This window comes from Panthera tigris, chromosome D2 (genome assembly GCF_018350195.1).
Source record: "Panthera tigris isolate Pti1 chromosome D2, P.tigris_Pti1_mat1.1, whole genome shotgun sequence".
In the NCBI taxonomy this organism is placed as follows: Eukaryota; Metazoa; Chordata; class Mammalia; order Carnivora; family Felidae; genus Panthera; species Panthera tigris.
In genome coordinates, this window is record NC_056670.1 from 80,257,123 (window position 1) to 80,275,404 (window position 18,282).

The following is an 18,282-nucleotide window of genomic DNA, read 5'->3' on the forward strand; positions in this document are numbered from 1 at the left end:
CAGGTACCGAGGAACGTGTTACAAAGAAGAATCGCTTGTCTTAGCCTGGCTCACAGAGAAGAGAAAGACAGATTTCCCAAAAGAGGTGATGGACGTTGAGTCTAGAAAGATAGTGTTTGAGTATGTGTTTAGGAAGTAGCATTCAAAAAATAGAGTATTTCCTGTAAAAGAGTAGCGGGTGACAAGTTGTTTTGACTACAGGTTTGCTGTATTTCTCGTTTTCTCTTGTCACTCAGACCGGTGACTGGACGTGGCTGAAGGAGTTTTATCAGAGACTTATCGATCAGAAGTGGCAGAGGAAGAAGAAGAGCAAAGAGCACTGGTATCAGAAGGCTATTCTTTCCAAGTTTTTATATTACAGGTACTTGGCGACTTGTTTGCATTTCCCTTAAGGAAGGGGAAACTGATCCGAAATTTAATTTTAAGCTCGTAAAAGTAATAATTGAACTTTTGCAACTGGGGTATTGTTGACCTTGCAATGTCTTGTTTTCCTTTTTGTAACGGGATTTATACTTGATCGTGGACTTTGGGTTTTAAAAGCTGGTAGACCGTTCCGTGAGGTTAACTTTAGTAACAGTGCGATACTTTTCTTTTTGACTGGCCAGTATCAATGGCGATGGAGCTGCTCAGCCCGTCCCCTCTGCTGCGGAACAGCAGGGACCGTCCAGTTCAGATCAGGCCACTGACTCCGATGGGGCTTCCTGGCCCGCCCCCTTTGAAATGCCTTCTTCAGTCTCTGAGGATCCCAGTGCTTCCAGTCAGGTTAGTTAGTCCTTAGATGTTAATTCAGTAAACTCATTTAAGAAGACAAAACCGGTGATCTTGTTAATAAAAATAGATGAATGGGAGTAAAAAAAAAATGCTCTAGTTTATGGCCTAAAGTTAATTAGGAAAAATACTTTTTTTAGACTCTCAAAACAGAATCTACAAAAAATACTATGAATGGCTAGATCAAATTTTTTAATTCAAAAGATTTAAAAATTTTTACCAGCATTTAAAGTAGCTTACCAGTATGTTTATCAGTACCAATTATCTCCTGGAAGTCCTAAGAGTAGTGTGTAATCTGGTATATCTTAAACTTTAGATTTATAATAAATGCCTGTCAAATATTGAGACTCACAGGACTGTTTGTAAGTGAATACTGACCTTCTTATCTTAACTTGTAGATTGTTAAGTGTCAAACTGCCCTTAGGATTTCCTGGAGGAAGTTCCTGAGACTTAACCTGCGTTAACGTTGTAAAGCTTTTAGAAGGAAGAGAGAGTAGAGTGTCTGTTTTGTGTCTTATTTTCTGGGATTCTTCTTACTTCTTGTTTAGTCTTTTTTTACTGTGTCTTATCAAAGAATAAGGTAACTGCAGAGATGTAAATTGTGCATGTCTGTTTTTAGGAAAATGTACTGACAAGGTTGAAGAAGATAAAGTGGGATTTTTAACGTGGTAAATTGTGTTTTTTCTCTTGTTCTATACTGTCAGGTATTGAACGTTATTTGTCCAGATTGGTGCTATCCTCCCAAACTATAGGGTACAGGAGGCAAATAGATTTAACTTGATGTGAGTTTTAGTAGGTTTTGAGATGGAGAAAGCTAATTAAGCTATGTAACGTATTTAAGTTTTTTCCAAAGGCAGGCAAGCTATAATGAAAAGGAAGGAAATCATTACCGTGCAAGTTCACATGGTGCTGACCTCCAGGACGTGCGGGTGTTGTGTACATGAGAAGGGGCTGGGTGCTTCGTGCCAGCAGGGTCCCATGTTCTGACCTGGGTAATGATTACATGGATATTTTGTCTGAGAGTTAGTCCTTCTGCCATCGGATTTCGTTTATGCACTTTCTTGTATGTGACTGTATCACACTGACAGAGTTTTTAAAAACTCATCGAATGTCCCTTGACTTCAAACCCCACACGTTACAAAAAGACCACGTAACGGAAATACCTAATCTGCCACCCATCTGCTCGTCTCCCAGCCTCCTCATTCTGTCCTTCCCTTGTTTAAGGCTCACTGTGAAAAGTCAGGGAAACTTTTGAGAATCTACAGACTTGTGTGTGGAGGAAGCGAACCGGCATCTGCTTGATGCCTTTTACGCCGCGTGCTCTGTGCCGTGTGTACGTGCACATTTTTTTCATCCTTGGAGCTTTGTGTGTATTAAGCGTTGATGGTATCGTCTTACAAAGAAGTAAACCAAAGTTTGTACAAGAGGATGTTCGCCCGCGGTCACAGCTGGTGAAATCTGAGTGAGGATCTAAACCCTGAACTTTCTGACTTCAACCTTGCGGCAGCACCCCACACGGCCTCCACGCCGTGTGCTCCACGCGTGTTTAGAAGGGCCCTGGGAGCAGTAGGGTTATCCGATTATCCTGGCAACGGCACGGTCCTGAGCACTGCCAGCCTGCCATAAAGATATTCTTTGACAGAGCATTTGATACAATATTACACTGCCTGAAGTTCAAATTTAGAGATTTTTGTTTGTGAGTTCTTGTTCCCAGAACGAACCTTGCTAGTTTGAGGCCCGTGTTAAGCAAGGATGGAGCTAAATAGGTGTCTGGGTGGCCTTGGAGCCAAACTTTGATTGAGAACGTTAGAACCTAGAGCCCGGACTCCCGCTAACGCTACCACCTGACGAGTACAATTTGGGGATTTGGTCCAGAGGTTGGTAACTTGTCTGGATAAACAAAGTTTTGAAGTTCTTTTGGGACTCTTGAAAGAGATTACAAGACACAGCAAAAGCAGTGGAGGTTCTCCCCCGCTCCCACCCCACCCCAACCTCACTGTGCTTGTACTCGAGTATACGCACTGCCCGGGCAGGTGCTGAGCCGATGAGCACACACGTAGGTCAGGAGGTAAATTCCTAGAACAAGCCGTGCACGTGGCACGTAAGCTTTCCGATCTTGGGATCTGTGGCGGCATTGACGGTAATGCTTGAGGCAGTTGTCCCCAGTGGTTGAAATTTGAGCGGTGGACTGAGTTGCCAAAGGTTCCTCTGCCTTAAATTTTTTTTTTTTTTAAGAACATATTCCACAGATTGTATTAAGAATAAAACGTATTCAGAGATTAAAGAAGTTTGAGAACATTGGGTTTTATAGAGGGGAAGTTGATTTTTCTACTACAGAATCTCTTAGAGGCTTTTTTTTTACATAATAGGCATTGGTATTCTCCAAAGTCAAGCCTGTAGTGAGCGGCAGGCTTCAAAGCATCCTCTGGAAGTTCTTCACCGAGTATCCTAGGGACTCGTATTCTGTGAAGCACACATTAGACAGCAAAACTAGAGGCTGTTCTGATGACGATGTCTCCAGGATAATACGGCTGAGGGTCGCCTGGCTGGCTCAGTCAGTAGAGCATGCAACTCTTCATCACGGGGTTGTAAGTTCAATCCCCATGTTGGGTGGAAAGATTACTTCAAAAAAAGAAAAAGAAAAAGAATATATATATATATATGGCTGAGGGTGTTTTGTTGTTTTTTTTTTAATTTTTTTTTTAACATTTGTTTACTTTCGAGAGACAGAGTGAGAGCAAGGGTGGGGCAGAAAGAGAGGAAGACCCAGAATCCAAAGCAGGCTTTAGGCTCCGAGCTGTCGGCACCAAACCTGACACAGGACTCGAATTCACAAACCATGAGATTATGACCTGAGCCGAAGTCAGATGCTTAACCAACTGAGCCACCCAGGCGTCCCATATGGCTGAGGTTTCTTAAATACTTTAAATTCAGTAGAGATGGGGTGGGCTGAAAGAGCAGTGGTATTCAAATTTATCCAAAAAAGAGAAAAATGTTAAACCTTTGAAAGCTGCAAACAATCTTTAATCTTTATTTGAGATCTAAGTGTGATTGGCTTATTAGAATAGCTGTAATACTTAAGAGCTGAAGCAAGCCACCCAGTGGTGAGAGTTAATGATTTGTAGTAGCTTTAATTCACAAAAATAGATTTGAGGTTTATGTTTTGAATGTTTAGGTAATACTCTTTAGGCCGTTTGTAAGAAATGATGGCAGCGGAGTCACTCCTATCCTTGCACTTTTCACAGGGAAGTGAGCCTCTTGAACCCTCATACATAGTGGGGCATGTGGCCTCAGCACCCAAAGAACAAAACCTGACTACTTTATTCAATGACGGGGAGAACAGTCAGGTATGCTTTCCATGGTGTCCGAATCGAGACACCTAATCCCCAGTCTACTTTGCCATTTAAAAACTGGTCTGAATTGGAATTTGTAGGGGGAAAAAATCCACTCGATCCTGAAAATTGCTTTCTAAACATCTCTGTGATCTTCTAGCTCTGTGACTTTAATTTACTTTGTCTTCTTTATCTTTTTCTAGTTTTTCTGTGACTCATGGGGGGAAATTATGGATCTCTTGTTTACTATGTAATAGTCTTTCCCATTTTGTTTTAAATCAAAGGGTCTTAAAAACGATTTCGTCCGGAACATCTTATGGACATTTGAAGATATACACATGTTAGTTGGCTCCAACATGCCTATATTTGGAGGAGGCAGATACCCAGCAGTCAGCCTACGTCTCAGGTAAACCAAAAGGATATTCCTTTAGAGTCTGTGTTTCATCTGCTTTCACTAAATCTCTTTGGGCATTATCACCTTTCTCTGGGTTTTTTACCTTCCTCCTGGGCCCCATGAATTGAGATGGGCACGGTAAGGAAGAGGGGTGCTATCATCAGCAAATGCTGAAAGCCCTGTAGCTGGGTTTTCATTCCAGTCCTTAATGAGTGGAGTTGGAGATCTGTTGCACAGGCTTAGTCTTCTGTCTGAATGTATAACTTGTAAGAATAGGCTATCATTAGTTAGGGGGATAGTTTACCAGCTTCCTACTAACTGATTGTGAACACTTGAGTTAGTACTCCGGAGATATTTTGGCCAGTGTGAATTATAACTTGGGCATTATTACACACGGGTGGTTAGTCTTTCACCTCAGGTTGTATGAGGAGCATGCTGTAGGCTCACAGTCCTCTGCTATCGTATTTACTTCTACTCTTAATGAAAACTTGTATGGATTCCTGTTAGAAACTCAAGCGAAGCTTATGGAAAGATGTTAATACGCCGCGTGAGCTACATGTGTGTGTCTCATCAGAAAAGAAAGCGTATGTGGCATTTTTCATCTGGGGAGAAGTGGTGGAAGTCGGTCTCCGATGGTTTTATTATGGAACATCTCAAACTGAATAATCGGAATTGTGCATTTCTAGGGACAACAACAAGCCGATTAATGTGCTAACTGGAATTGACTATTGGTTGGACAACTTGATCTGCAACGTACCAGAGCTTGTGATGTGTTTCCATGTAAATGGAATTGTACAGGTAAGTAAGACACAGTGTGACTTTTCTAATTTTCTCTCAAATGCAAATGGGTGTGGAGAGTACCTTGCCAAATTTCCCGAGGCCCTTAAATACCAGGCTGTCTTTTCAGCAAGGAAGATGGCTGTAAATAAATGAATGAGCGTTTTCACCTTTGAGTGGGTGATAACAGAATTCCAGATATTACAGGAGTATAATTTTACAGGTAATTTGTGGGAAGGTCATAATACGTGGAAACCTACATTTGTAATCCTAGATCTCTGATTTTAACGCCAGGCACTCATAGTAGTTAATTACCTAAAAGTGTCTGTAAGTGGAGATATTTGTACACTGAACAGCTATCTACTTCGTATACGTGGAGTTTTAAGGAAAGACTCCAGCAATAGTGTGTAAAATCAATTGCTTATATAGCAGATTGTTATGGAGCTGGTGGTATTATGAGGCACTTTATCCCCATTGCAAATGTTGGGGGAAAACCACTACCCAGAAAGGTAAAATATTAATGGGAAATAGCAGGGTGCAAAGAAAAAGATAGGAGACCATCGATTATGTGTTCGAAGTGCAGTACACACACAGAAGTCTGGGTGATCGGGGAAGGTGAGATCACTTCTGTTTTGGTCTAAAAGAAAGACTTCCTGGAAGAAGTGGCCTCTCAACTGGGTCTTGAATGATAGCGTCTCGGAAAACAAGAGATGAATGTTCTAAAAGACAAATGTAAGGTGTAAGTAAATGAAGGGATTGATGATAAATACAGCTGGGGGACACAGGATTCACGTAGCAGAATGGCGAATAGATTAGAAAAGCTGGGGTCAAATGATGGAGAGTCCCGGATTCTGAGTTAAGAAGTGTGGGCTCGGTTCACTTAATAATCTGGAATCTGTGAAGGCTTTGTGTCTGGGAGGTGAAATTCGTTGTGTTGGAATCATAATTTGGAGAAGGCACGAGAAACAGACACAGAGGACTTGGAGACAAGACTGGGGAGCCTCGCGTTATCGCGAGCAGCAGGATGGACTTCTACAGAGGGAATACTAAGAAGTGACAACAAGAATGGCCAGCATTTACTGAGTACTTGTTTTGTTCCAGATGCCTTGTTAAATGCTTTACCTGCATTGCTCATTTGATCTTCGGTGCTCAAATACCATTATTCCCTCTTGATGAAGAGGGAGACTTGAGGATCAGGGCGCTCAAATGAGTCGCCCAGGGCCACATTGCTAGTAAGTGGTGGTGCCAGTATTTGAACCTGTGTCTGGCTGAGGCCATCCTTTTAACCATTGTGCTCCAACCCAGGGGCCTGTTAACACACTTGCTTGGGTCCCTTAGTGTATCGGGATAGGTGGGATCTGTGTATCTGTCAAAGAAAGGAAAAGAAAGGGGGCGCCTGGGTGGCCTAGTCGGTTCAGCGTCCGACTTTGGCTTAGGTCATGATCTCACAGTTCGTGAGTTCGAGCCCTGCCTCGGGCTCTATGCTGACAGCTTGGAGCCTGGAGCCTGCTTCAGATTCTGTGTCTCCCTCTCTCTGCCCCTTCCCCACTCATGCTCTGTCTCTCTCTCTCAAAAATGAGTAAACGTTATAAAAGAAAAAAAAGCAAGCTTGTATATGATTCTGATCTGCACCCTGGGTTGGGAAACACTGTACCATTATCCTAAATGGCAGCCTTTAAGGAGAGGCTGGGGCAGGAGGGGGAGGTGCGTCAGAGGGAATCCCAGAGCCTGGGGACTGGAATAATGGTGGTATCCTTGCCTGAGATGGGACACTGAATTGGTTTAGGTGAGGAAGGGGGTCTCTCTGCGATCGTGTGTTCTGCTTGAAGAAAGCATCGAAATGCCCGTGAGCATTTTGAAGTTGCAGGCTTTAGAGAAGGCGGGGCTAGAAAGAGAATCTGAGGCGCCATCTGCTTGGATACTGTTGAACTTCATCACCATGGGAATCTTCACCTCCAGTGTTGGAGCCTTTCCCCATGTGGGTGAAAGGGAAGGGGGCATTCAGAGGGAACGAGATCCCCAGTAGCACGGTATACAATCCAGGAGAAGAGCATCTTAAGGAAGGAAGTTACAACTTGGGGCTTTAGGTGAACGAGAGGGATGAAAACCAACCTTGGGAGACTGTTGGTCTTATTTTCCAATGGCTTTGGAGTTTCTTAAAGTGTGGTGAGAGGCATTTAGGGAAGTGTGAACAGAAGAGAAGCTAGAAACATGGAGATCCTCTAAAAGTCGTGGTAGTCGTGTCCACGCAGCCTGCGCTCTCACTGCCGCCTCCCAGCCCTGTCTCCCTGTCTGCAGAGGGGTAGAGTCTGTGGCCTCAGGGAAGAGGACGGTCTACCGAGGAGACTGTCCAGGGGAGTCCAGTGTCTGGGGGGGAAGAGCTTGCTGGGTGAAGTCTGCCTTGTCTACCACCCTCCCAGGTGAAAACCACTAGGTGGAGAGAAGAAAGGGTGTGCTATGAGCTGCTGCACGTGAGGACCGGAATAGGATCCCGCCTAAATCTGTGGTTCTAAATTGGTGGTGATTCTCGCTTGAGACTCACTCCTGCGGCAAGCGACGGCATTGCCGACAGGTGGGTCCCATTTCCTTCAGGACGCTGGAGCCATAAAAAGACTGAGAAGCAGCGCTTGGAACTCTTCCAGGCCGCAGAGATCTCTGACTGCAGGATCTATGCATTTGGTTCCTTTTTAGTAAGAGAAGTGTTGCCGCCTAGGTGTTTTCCTGAAAATGTATTCTGTGTTTTGCAGAAGTATGAAATGATCAAAACAGAAGAGATTCCCAATTTGGAAAACTCGAACTTCTCTACGAAGGTCATAAAAGACATTGCACAGAATATTTTATCGTTTCTGAAATCTAACTGTACCAAAGAAGGACATACCTATTGGCTGTTTAAAGGTAAACGAATTCTTGAATGACCAATAATGATTGAGCGACTCCAGTAAACTGAGGTTTGTTTTCCTTTTCAGCAAGTGGGAGTGATATAGTGAAGCTCTACGATCTCACTACTCTTTGTGAAGAAACTGAAGACAAGTACCAAAATCCGTTCACAATGCCGGTGGCTATTCTCTTATATAAGTGAGTGCTTGGAGAAGTAAACTGAATTAAATTTTAAGGTGTATGGCCACACTATCTAGGTTAAATCTCTTAAATACCCTTTCGGTTTTTGTGGGTTAAGAGACGAAGTATGTATATATGTATACAGACTCTGTCGCTGTCCACTTGTAGGGGGTGAATGCCATATTCAAAAGATACGGTAATGGTTTCTTGTATTTCGTATACTATTAGAAGGTAGGAGGAGTATGCTTATACTTGAGTCTCGCAGAGAATGAGGAATGGGTGTGAAATGATACAAATATTTTTCTAGGGTTGCTTGCAACATGATGATGAAGAAGAATCAAAATAAGAAACACTACGGGACTATTAGAACATTGCTTCTTAATTGTGTTAAGTTGTTGGACAAAAGCAGACATCCTCAAGTAAGATTAACATTTACGTGTTCTTGAAAAACAGCCTAGCACTCTGATAGAGAATTGTTGCCTACACATTAAAGCTGCTAACGCATAGTCTGAACTGCCCCATTACGGCAGCCCGTGACCACATGTGGCTGCTGAGCACTGAAAATGTGCTTCATCTGAATTGGGATGTGTCTTAAGTGTAAAATACACATTGAATTCCGCATGTTGTGTGTACACGTCGCATGTTGAAATGATCATGTCTTGTGCAGTGGAACAAATACATTAACATTAATTTCCCCAGATTTTATTTTTTATAATTTAGGCACTAGAAATTTAAAATTTCCTATGTGGCTGGCTTCCATTACATTTCTCTTGGATAGCCCTCTTCTCTAAATTTAGGACTCCCGTAATTTTAACTGAGTAGTGCTGTTTTTTTCCTTTTGTCTTACCGCGTCTAGAAGGCAGAGAAACTATTTTACGGTATCTACAGTATCTTTTAAAAGATCCATTTACACACGTGGACCTTGTTATCACTTTGTTGTGTAAATTAGGTTCGCACTCCATACTTAAATGTACACAGCCTCTCTCAAAACAATCCTTGAGCCGCGTGCCCCACGATTTCCCATTCTCCTTACCCTCAGGTGTCTGAATCCGACAGCGGCTTTGTGGTTTACTGCTAGTTGTATCCCATTTACATTAGAAAAAGTTGTGTCACATGTGCACTTTTTTTTAAAGGCCCAAGTTAATTGTCGCCACATCCAGTTTGACTATAACAGTTTATCCTAGAGACTAAACCAAGAGAAAACTTTTTTTGAAGAAAAGTGGCAAAATAATTTCTGACTTAAATATTTAATTGATGGAGGTGGTGATATTTTGTGGAAATTGGATAGTTTATGTGAAAGTTGGAAACTGGTGTTAAAATTATTGAATGTGATCAAGAATTAATAACAAATAATAGAGTGGAATAATGTAATACATAAACACTAATTTTACAAGATGCCCGGATGGACTTTTCCTTCATTAAGCTAGTGGAGGTTTTTTTCCCCCTAGAACCAAGGATCCTGTAACATGTATTAGTTGCTTATTAAAACCCTTATTAATTCATAGCTTATAAAGAGAAATTCTGGTTTCTCAGTTAATATGGAGTGTTCTCTTGCTAATACTTCAGTTAAAACACTACACATGTGAAAACTTTTGTCACCAGTTGCCCCCTTTTTTAAGACGGTGGGCTGGGGATGGAATAATTTCGGGAAATAAACATACCAACCCAGGAAGATTTTATGGCAGACCTTTGACTTGGGACCAGTTCTTTCTGAGTGTAACGGTCTGGTGGAAAAAGCCTGTTGCAGACCTCCAGAAATCTATTAGTACAGTAGTAACATTCATTCTGCTTTAGAATGCTCAGTTCTGATGATAATCACACATATTTCTTTTTTTTTTCTTTTTGTAAGATTATTGCTTCAGCCAATTACATGCTTTCAGAACTTTTTCAATTAGATGAACCTAAAAAAGAAGAAAGTTCAGAATCTCCTTTAAATGAAAATTCTGATGAAAGTTACAGTGAAGAGGAGGAAGAGCTGGCAGACAGCGATGAAAATGGATCCTATGGCACCGGTTCTGATCCATCAGATGATAACAAAGCAGTAGCTATCATTAAGTCTGTTGGAGAATTGTCAGTTCCGGAGAAATACAAATCCATTCATCAAATCCGAGTAAGCGTTTTTGTTAAAGTTTTACCAGTGGTTAATTGAATACAGCTAGCCTCTCAAAAGAAGGCATTACTTCGGGAGATCCTTTATGGTCCACGGTCAAATTTGTAATTGCCCCAGGGTAACTGATCCAACATGCAGACCGATGGCGGGCAACGTGCAAATCGCACATCAGTATACTAATTTTTATGTAGGAGACTTTCCTTTGCAGTGACCAGCAGGTAGTCCTGTCTCCTCACTAGGGTCTTCCTTCTCCGTTTCTGGGTTGCTGGGAAACTGCATATATTGCTTGGTGAACGTAGAATAAGTAGACAGGAGGTGGCTCATTGGTCCATTTGCGAGGAACCTGGTTCCTTATCCCAGGGCTACAGGACAGGACTTTTTCAGTGACTGGACCATGTCAGCTCGATTGAACATATCTCTGTCCTGGTCAAGGTCTGGTCGACTCAGTGACTGGGCCATGTCAACTAGGTTGGACATACCTCTGTCCTGGTCAAGGTCTGGTCGACTCAGTGACTGGGCCATGTCAACTAGGTTGGACATATCTCTGTCCTGGTCAAGGTCAGATAGACCCTAACAACTTCCCACCCTTGGATTTCTGGTGATGTGGATTGCATTGACTATTCTTCTACCGTCAGTCTTTCTCCAGACATTAGAATGAAGTTTCTCTTTCTGAATCATAACTACCTTCCAGTCCACCCTGTGATCAAATCCAAGTCAGCCTTAAAAGACACTGGCTATTCCCTGAACTGAGTTATGGTCCTATTTACAAATCATCTCTTAACGTAAGCTCAGAGTTTAAACTTTCAGGTGGAAACTTTATATCCGGGGAAGCTTTTAGAGGACCTCGCTGTCCCCATAAAACATTGCCTAGCTTTTTGACTTCCTGCACTCTCCCTCTCCTTTACCTTCCCCTCACCGCCTTTTTTCCTGCCTCGAGCTCGTCAGGATCATGCCCAGTGGAGGCATCTGCCGTTGCTTGTGCTCAGCACGTCCCGGAAGTTTGCGTGGTTGCCTTTCTCTAAGCCTTAAATCCTCATGAAAGTGTCGCTCCTTTCAGAGACCTAGACCACTCTGGCTAAAACCATGCTGTATTTTTCTGTCCTTCATGGAGGTAGTGATCTGTCCCTGAGGTTTGTGTTTGTTTTCCTTTCACTAAAACAGAAGCTCCCCGTAGGTATGGACCTTCTTGTGTCTCCTGTGTCTAGAACACATAATAGGTGCTCCGTAAATACTTGATTAAATGACTGTGGGAAGTTACTGTCCATCCGAGTTTTCGTGCACTTTCAGCTTGAACTCCACAGTAGAGTTGAAAAAACTGTTTTCTCTGATTGTAAACAGAACTTCTGCAATCAATAATTTAATGTATTTGGGGAACTGCGTTGTAAAGACCCTGGATTTATGGGTCTTTTAATTAAAAGATTTTAAGTAGGTGATAATTAAAGACGTAGTGATATGTTAGTTGACTTTTTTTTTTTTATACATAGACCGTGATTTTTATTGCTATCCGAGGCACTCAAAAATACAGTCATGGTATTCCTGTAAATGGGTCTTTAGTGAGCCTTGCCTTATAAAACGTACTGTTTGAAGTACAGTCAGCATGGCTTCCACACCTCCGTTTCAGCCTCCTGTGTCTGTGGACAGATTACTTCACATCTGTGCTCGCTGTAAAATGAGAACAGTGATTCCAGCCTTGCAGGAGTCCCCAAAAGTGACCTGCCTCACAGAGGCCCCTACACATACTATCACTTAGTAGATGTAGGTCGTTAACTGGTTCTGCTCCTACTTAAGCACATAAATTATACGCCGAGACCACTGGCGATCCTTGTTAACTTATTGCCAAATTGGGGTACTGTTAACTGCGTGTTGCCAAGTAGCCGTGCTGACCGGGGGCCACATTGCCCTCTGAGATGGGGTACGCGTTTACCTAAAACATTACGTTCTTGCTGTGTCGTAACAGAATTATGTTTAAAACTTTAAGAATTGAAAGTCACATACACTTGGGAAGATCTTTTCATCAGGCAAGATTTTTGTTGATGCTTGTATCAATTTAATGTGCGGTTAAGGCGGTACGTTACCTCACGAAGCTGAATGCGTAAGCAAATGTTGAAGTTATTGACGTGTGGAGTTTTAGTAATTCCCATGAGCCGAGAGCTGTGGAATTTGTCATGGGGGCGGCCTACTAATCACTTGAAATGTCTGTTTCTGAAGCCCAGTTGCACCTTTCCGGTTTGCCATGACACCGAGGAGCGCTGTAGACTTGTGCTCAGCTATGTTCTGGAGGTAGGCCTTCGTTCAGTCTTCACTGTTTCGGTGAACTTGCACTTGGTATGCACATGGCACTTGTTTGTTGGTGACTAAAGTCTATTTTCAGAGTGTAAATTTTCCTATATGTGTTCAGTGCCTTGTATCTCGTTGACAGTTGACCTTCCGTTATGTGTGTGATAACTGTTTCTCCTTGCTTAAAGGGGCTAAAATCTGTGGATAGCAGCATTAAAAAAGAAAGCGATCTTCCTGCAGCTGACCCCAACACCCCGATCCCATTAAAATATGAAGATGAATCCACAAGGGGGGGTCCTGAGGGTCTGGAGAAGCAGATGGCCTTGTTTTTGGACAAAAGTAAGTTGGATTGATGTGCAAATAAGGACTCTTCTATAGAATGGTGTACTAGTCCTTTATCGGTGGCAGACTTCTGTCAATTAAGGCATTCATTGAAAGGAATTCAGGAAAAGGATGCCATGTGAATGGAAAGTAGGGGGAAATACCGTTTCATTCAAAGTATGAAACAGAGGATAATTTTGATCCTTTATAGCTACTCCTAATAAGTTCTCCTTCCCCCTGCAGCAAAGAGCTGATGCCTTCGGCCCAGTAGGGTTCTCCTAAGAAATGACTTCAGTTAAAGCAGCTGAGTGTTGAAGAGCAGACTTAGGAACCAAACTGCCTTGCTTCAAATCTTGGCTTTGCTAGGGCAAGTTCCACTTCTTTGAGCCTTGTTTTCTCTCCAACTGGAGACAGTGGTGCCTGTTTTAAAGGGTTTTATATGGATCAAATGAATTAATACATGTCAAGTGCTTAGAGTCTCGGCACACGTGAGCCCCATAGAGTTGTTGGCTGTTGTTACCCCGTGGTTCTTGAATAAACCAGAAAGGTCACTTATACGTTGTCTGGTTGGTTCCTCAGGAAAGTCACTTCATGAAGAGCATGTGGACTTTTGAAAAGTCTGTCTTGTTTAAAAAATGTTTTGGAAGCCTGTGTGTATGAAATACCAAATGCTTTCCTGACTTTTCTTCTCTTCATGAACATAAGTTGTAGGTGGGGAAGTAAATTTATTTCCCTGGCGTTGATGTAGTGCTTGCTGTGTGCCAGGCTTGAGCCCCTCTGCAGTGAGAACACCAGGACTTGAGACATCGCTGCCTTTTTTATGGTATTTTTTTTTTTTTTTGAAATGCCTTTTCTTCCTTCCTTTCTCCCCAACTCAGCTGTTGAAAATCCCGTTGATGTATGTTCAAGATCTTTATGCTCCCGTCTAGTCAGAATTGATTCTCTTAACCACTTTGTCCTTGAGCACTTAATTTTGTCTTCTGCTATAGTTAGTTGTGCCGAATGGTTTTCTGCGCGCACACCAATATGGTTGTGAGCGAAAATTGTGTCTTCTTCATCTCTGGTGTTCTCGCAATACCTCGGGTGCAGAAAGTTCATGCGGTAGCAGAGGGAAAAGAAATCCATGCATTAAAAGAAACCATAATAGAGATTGTGCCTTCATTGCTTTGAAAGACTTGTGTCGTTGCTGATCGAAAAAAGAGAATCTTGAGGCTGAGAGACTGGGGAGGGAGGGTTCCTGCAGCCATTTTGTTTTCATCTCTGTACTTGCACTTAATCGATTTTGCTGTGGTTTATGTTAGCAGCCCGTCTGCACCTCTGCTCTGGGAGATCTTCAAGGAAGGAGGCCATACAACAGCATGTCACTGTTTCTGGTGCCTAGGACAGTGCTTGGCACAAAAAATGACCATTTGTTAGATGAAGAAGATAGTAATAGGCTGGACTTTAAGTAAAGAGTGTTCCTGGGAGAGGAAATAGTCCACTGCGGGGGGGGGGGGTGTGGAAAAAATAGGCCTCTGTGTAGGCAACAAGCAGTAACTTGACTTTGGCCGATGGGTAGTAGGGGTGGAATACCGCGGAGGAAGACAAAAACGTCCTGTAGGAAGTGGGGCTAAGGCGCATAGACAGGATTTAGTAAGAGGTGAGAAACCATTTCAGTGTTCTAGAACAGGGGTTCCACCGCAATTAAAGTTTGTTTTAGAAGGGTAAACTTTCTGGCCGGTTGGCATGTAGACTGGAGAAAGGACGGGCCAGTCATGAGTTTAGTTACATGTGACCCTGAAAGAGAATGACAGAGTTAACGGCTGCAGGGAGCAGAAAGCCTTCAGAAATCCCAATGAGGGTCCATTGAAACGCTGCCATTATACTCTATTGTTAAGTAGTAAAGCACAGTAGTTACCGGTCTTGTTGTAGTTATGCTACCTAAACCTGGACTGTTTCTGGCAAGAAACAAATTATTTTTTTATGGTGAGACTTAGGTTCAAATAAAACGTGTTGCCTTCTCTCCCCCTCTCCTGTCATAGTGGGCTCCCTTCAGAAGGGTAATTATTCCAGCCAATCTGGAATGATCCCTGGTTCTTGGCAACATAAAATGAAACTCCAGCTGATTCTCAAGTCATCAAAGGCCTATTATGTTTTGTCTGATGCTGCCATGAGTCTTCAGAAATACGGAAGAGCGTTACGATACATTAAATTAGCTTTGCAGAGCCACGGTAAGTCACTGTAAATTAATATGTTTAATAGGCATCGGGAGGGAGAACAGAAAAGGCATCTGAATCACAATGGAATTTCACTCCTGTTTCTGTTGTAAAACTTAATTTTGAAATAACTTTCTGTTCTTGAGTCTGTTACTCAGTATTTTATTTTCTGCTCTGAGTGGTTAATTATCCCTTCCTTTTGACACCTAGGAAGCCATATGTAACGTAAGAAACTTCGGTACAGTGGTACGAAGCTCTCAGCTAGTAACAGATTTTCTTAATAATCATTATGTTAATTTTTCACGCACCAGTGTCTTTTCTCTTTGCCGTCCTTTCTGCCTAGATACTTACTGCTGCCTCTGCACCAATATGCTTTCTGAAGTGCTGCTGTTTCTTTCTCAATATTTGACGCTCTGCGGTGATATCCAACTAATGCTGGCCCAGAACGCAAACAACAGAGCCGCACATCTTGAGGAGTTTAATTATCAAACAAAAGAAGACCAGGAGATCCTGCACAGCCTCCACAGGGAGTCCCCGTGTCAAGGTGCGTCGGCCAGGCCTGTGACGCGAACCGACCGGGGTGTGTCCGGAGAAGTGGCGGGAACGTTAGCGTTCCAATATTGCAGTTCTGTTGTTCTGCTCTCTTAACTTTAAAATCGAGTGTGATTCCGTGTGTATTTGTGCATAAAGTGGTTTCGAAATCGTTCTAGTTGTAAAATTAGAAATTCTCAAATAACGATAAAATAAGCTCTAAGTCAGCTGTGTTGACCTTTTACTCCTCTTTCCGTCCAGGTTTTTCTAGGTGACCTTGCAGTCCACTAACCAAGCCGTGATTTTCTTTTGAAAAGGAATTAACAGTTGGAAAAAGTGAATGAATTACCTTCTGAATGATTTCCAGGGGCTCAGATACAGAGATCATTTTTTAAACTTCATTCATAGCTGACTATCTTAGGGAATATATATATATTTCTTCTGGAGTTGTGAGATATTAAAGCTCTGAAATCAGAGTATTATTCCTAGCGGCTGTATCGCTGCCTCTTTCGGTACAGTCGTCAGCACACTGCAGTTAGGGCAGTAAGTGAGCCAAGAGATCAGTCCTTTTACTTACCATGGAATTGTCTTCTTTTGCTCCTGAAATGTTTATTACCTGATACCCACCTCCCAAAAACTTTTGGACATGTAATATCTAGAGAAGTACACTGGGGAGAAATGTAGTATTTCATTTTTTTGCCCTCTCTCTTCCCCTTCTTTCCTTCTGAGTTTCTCAAATGATCATTTTATTTTCATAGACGCAGTGAGAAAACCTTCAGTGTGTTTTTACCACTCCCATCAAATTAATTTCATTGAAAACACTTGTTTGTGAGCGTGGCATTCTCTCATGTTCCAGTGTTAACGGCAGTAGCACTCCCTTTTCCCTTCTTGAATGTTGAGCCCTGCACTTAAGTCTATTCCATTCCCACTCCATAGCATGTTTAAGTCTTTGAGCTCAAGTCTTTGAGGTAGTAGCTTCTTCAATGAGTTAAACTTACATCGCAAGCCATAATGTACTTAAATAGCCTCTGGTAGCAATCAGAGCTTTATTTCAAGAACTATTTCCATTGATTAAAAAGAAAAAAAAAAGATTTACTCTGTATCCACAAACAACTTTAGGCTTGTACCAGTAAGCAAGTGTACTTGGTAAAATCCAGGTCTTGGGAAGTTTTTGGTATTTTTAGGAAAATATTTCTTATTCAAACATTAATATCCCAGGAAAATATGGTTTTTTAAATAAAGGATCTTTCCTTTGAAACTTAATTTTAGTTGCATTGATTGAATCTTAGGTTTATACAGTATTAGATTTATTTTGTGGTCTTAAAAATGTGAGATTATGTAGATACTAAGGAAGAAGGGTTCATGTGACTCACGGTGATTTTTTTTTTTTTTTTTTTTTTTTTAAGGATTTGCATGGGCAACTGATTTGTCTACAGACTTAGAGAGTCAGCTTTCAGTTAGTTGTAAGTGTTATGAAGCTGCTAATGAAATCTTGCAATTTAGTGACTTAAAAAGCCAAAACCCAGAACACTATGTACAAGTATTGAAGAGAATGGGTAATATCAGAAATGAAATCGGTGTGTTTTACATGAATCAGGCAGCTGCACTGCAGAGTGAGAGAGTAGGTGAGTATCTCTTTGGAGTCCTCTTTATTGCCTATTCTGGTAGAAAATCATGCTGGTTTTGTGGTTTCGGCAAAGACTTGTGGCATTTGATTTTGTGTATAAAGGGGTGCTCTCTTAAAGAATCTTTTATTCTTAAGTTCTTGAGAAATAAAAAGCCATTGCCCTTTGAGAGTCCTCATTTCCATGTCCTCCTTTCTGCATCTGATCCGTTCAAAAGTGAAGCGCACAACCAGCCGGTGCTAGGCTCTCCCCTGGGTATGCAGCTGAAACCTAGTTTCTCTTCCGTGTCAGGAAGCCAGATAGAAATGTAAATCTTTGGAAAATGCCATGAGCACAAGTGCAGTCCAGAAGAGTGGGGACAGAGGTTCGTTGAAGGTGTGAGGTTCTTGGAGGGCTTTTGGGGAGAAGGTGGTTCGAGCAGGTTGGTACGTGATACACAGGATGTCGGCAGGCAGATACGGGAAAGGGGGTGCTGTCCACACTGAGTAGGCAGCCTAGAGAAGGAGCCAGAGGTGGCGCGGTCCAGTGGGTGGTGAGAGTAACGCGGGGGCCTTGTGTGATTCAGGCACAGGCTAGTGGATTCAGCTGGGCCCACACCGAGTTTGAGATACCAGCGGACATGTGAGCAGAAGGTCTCGCTCAGTTGTTGGTTAGGAACCTGGACTTAGAGCTATTTGGGATAGCAAGGCGCAGGTTGGGGAATCGCTCGGATGGAAGGTGGGGGGATAGTTGGAGCCGTGAGAATGATGGCAATGTAAAGACTGGACCCGGTGTGAGGAGGCGAAGAGCTGAGAGGAATGAGGACAGCAGGTAATCCGAGAGCGAGAGAGAGAGTGAGTGTGTGTGTGCGCGTGCGTGCGGTGGTCTGTGGCCTGTGCTTGGCACGAGAGATACA

The 18,282-nt window shown here is 42.5% G+C and overlaps 1 protein-coding gene across 8 annotated transcripts in view; it reads left to right on the top strand.

Annotated features, from left to right (window-relative positions):
• The window catches only part of EDRF1 (erythroid differentiation regulatory factor 1), a 45,803-nt gene that overhangs the window by 5,347 nt on the left and 22,174 nt on the right, over positions 1-18,282 (top strand). For 4 of the 8 annotated variants that reach the window (XM_042960010.1, XM_042960011.1, XM_042960012.1 and 1 more), the window contains exons 5-19: positions 237-361; positions 606-762; positions 3,138-3,356; positions 4,014-4,115; positions 4,385-4,506; positions 5,181-5,292; positions 8,019-8,166; positions 8,238-8,346; positions 8,636-8,747; positions 10,178-10,438; positions 12,647-12,718; positions 12,904-13,054; positions 15,058-15,246; positions 15,575-15,775; positions 17,169-17,387. In XM_042960010.1, the coding sequence (XP_042815944.1) occupies positions 237-361; positions 606-762; positions 3,138-3,356; positions 4,014-4,115; positions 4,385-4,506; positions 5,181-5,292; positions 8,019-8,166; positions 8,238-8,346; positions 8,636-8,747; positions 10,178-10,438; positions 12,647-12,718; positions 12,904-13,054; positions 15,058-15,246; positions 15,575-15,775; positions 17,169-17,387 (2,299 nt within the window). The remainder of the gene's footprint in view (positions 1-236; positions 362-605; positions 763-3,137; positions 3,357-4,013; positions 4,116-4,384; positions 4,507-5,180; positions 5,293-8,018; positions 8,167-8,237; positions 8,347-8,635; positions 8,748-10,177; positions 10,439-12,646; positions 12,719-12,903; positions 13,055-15,057; positions 15,247-15,574; positions 15,776-17,168; positions 17,388-18,282) is intronic. The other 4 variants (XM_042960014.1, XM_042960016.1, XM_042960015.1 and 1 more) reach the window with 3 other exon arrangements.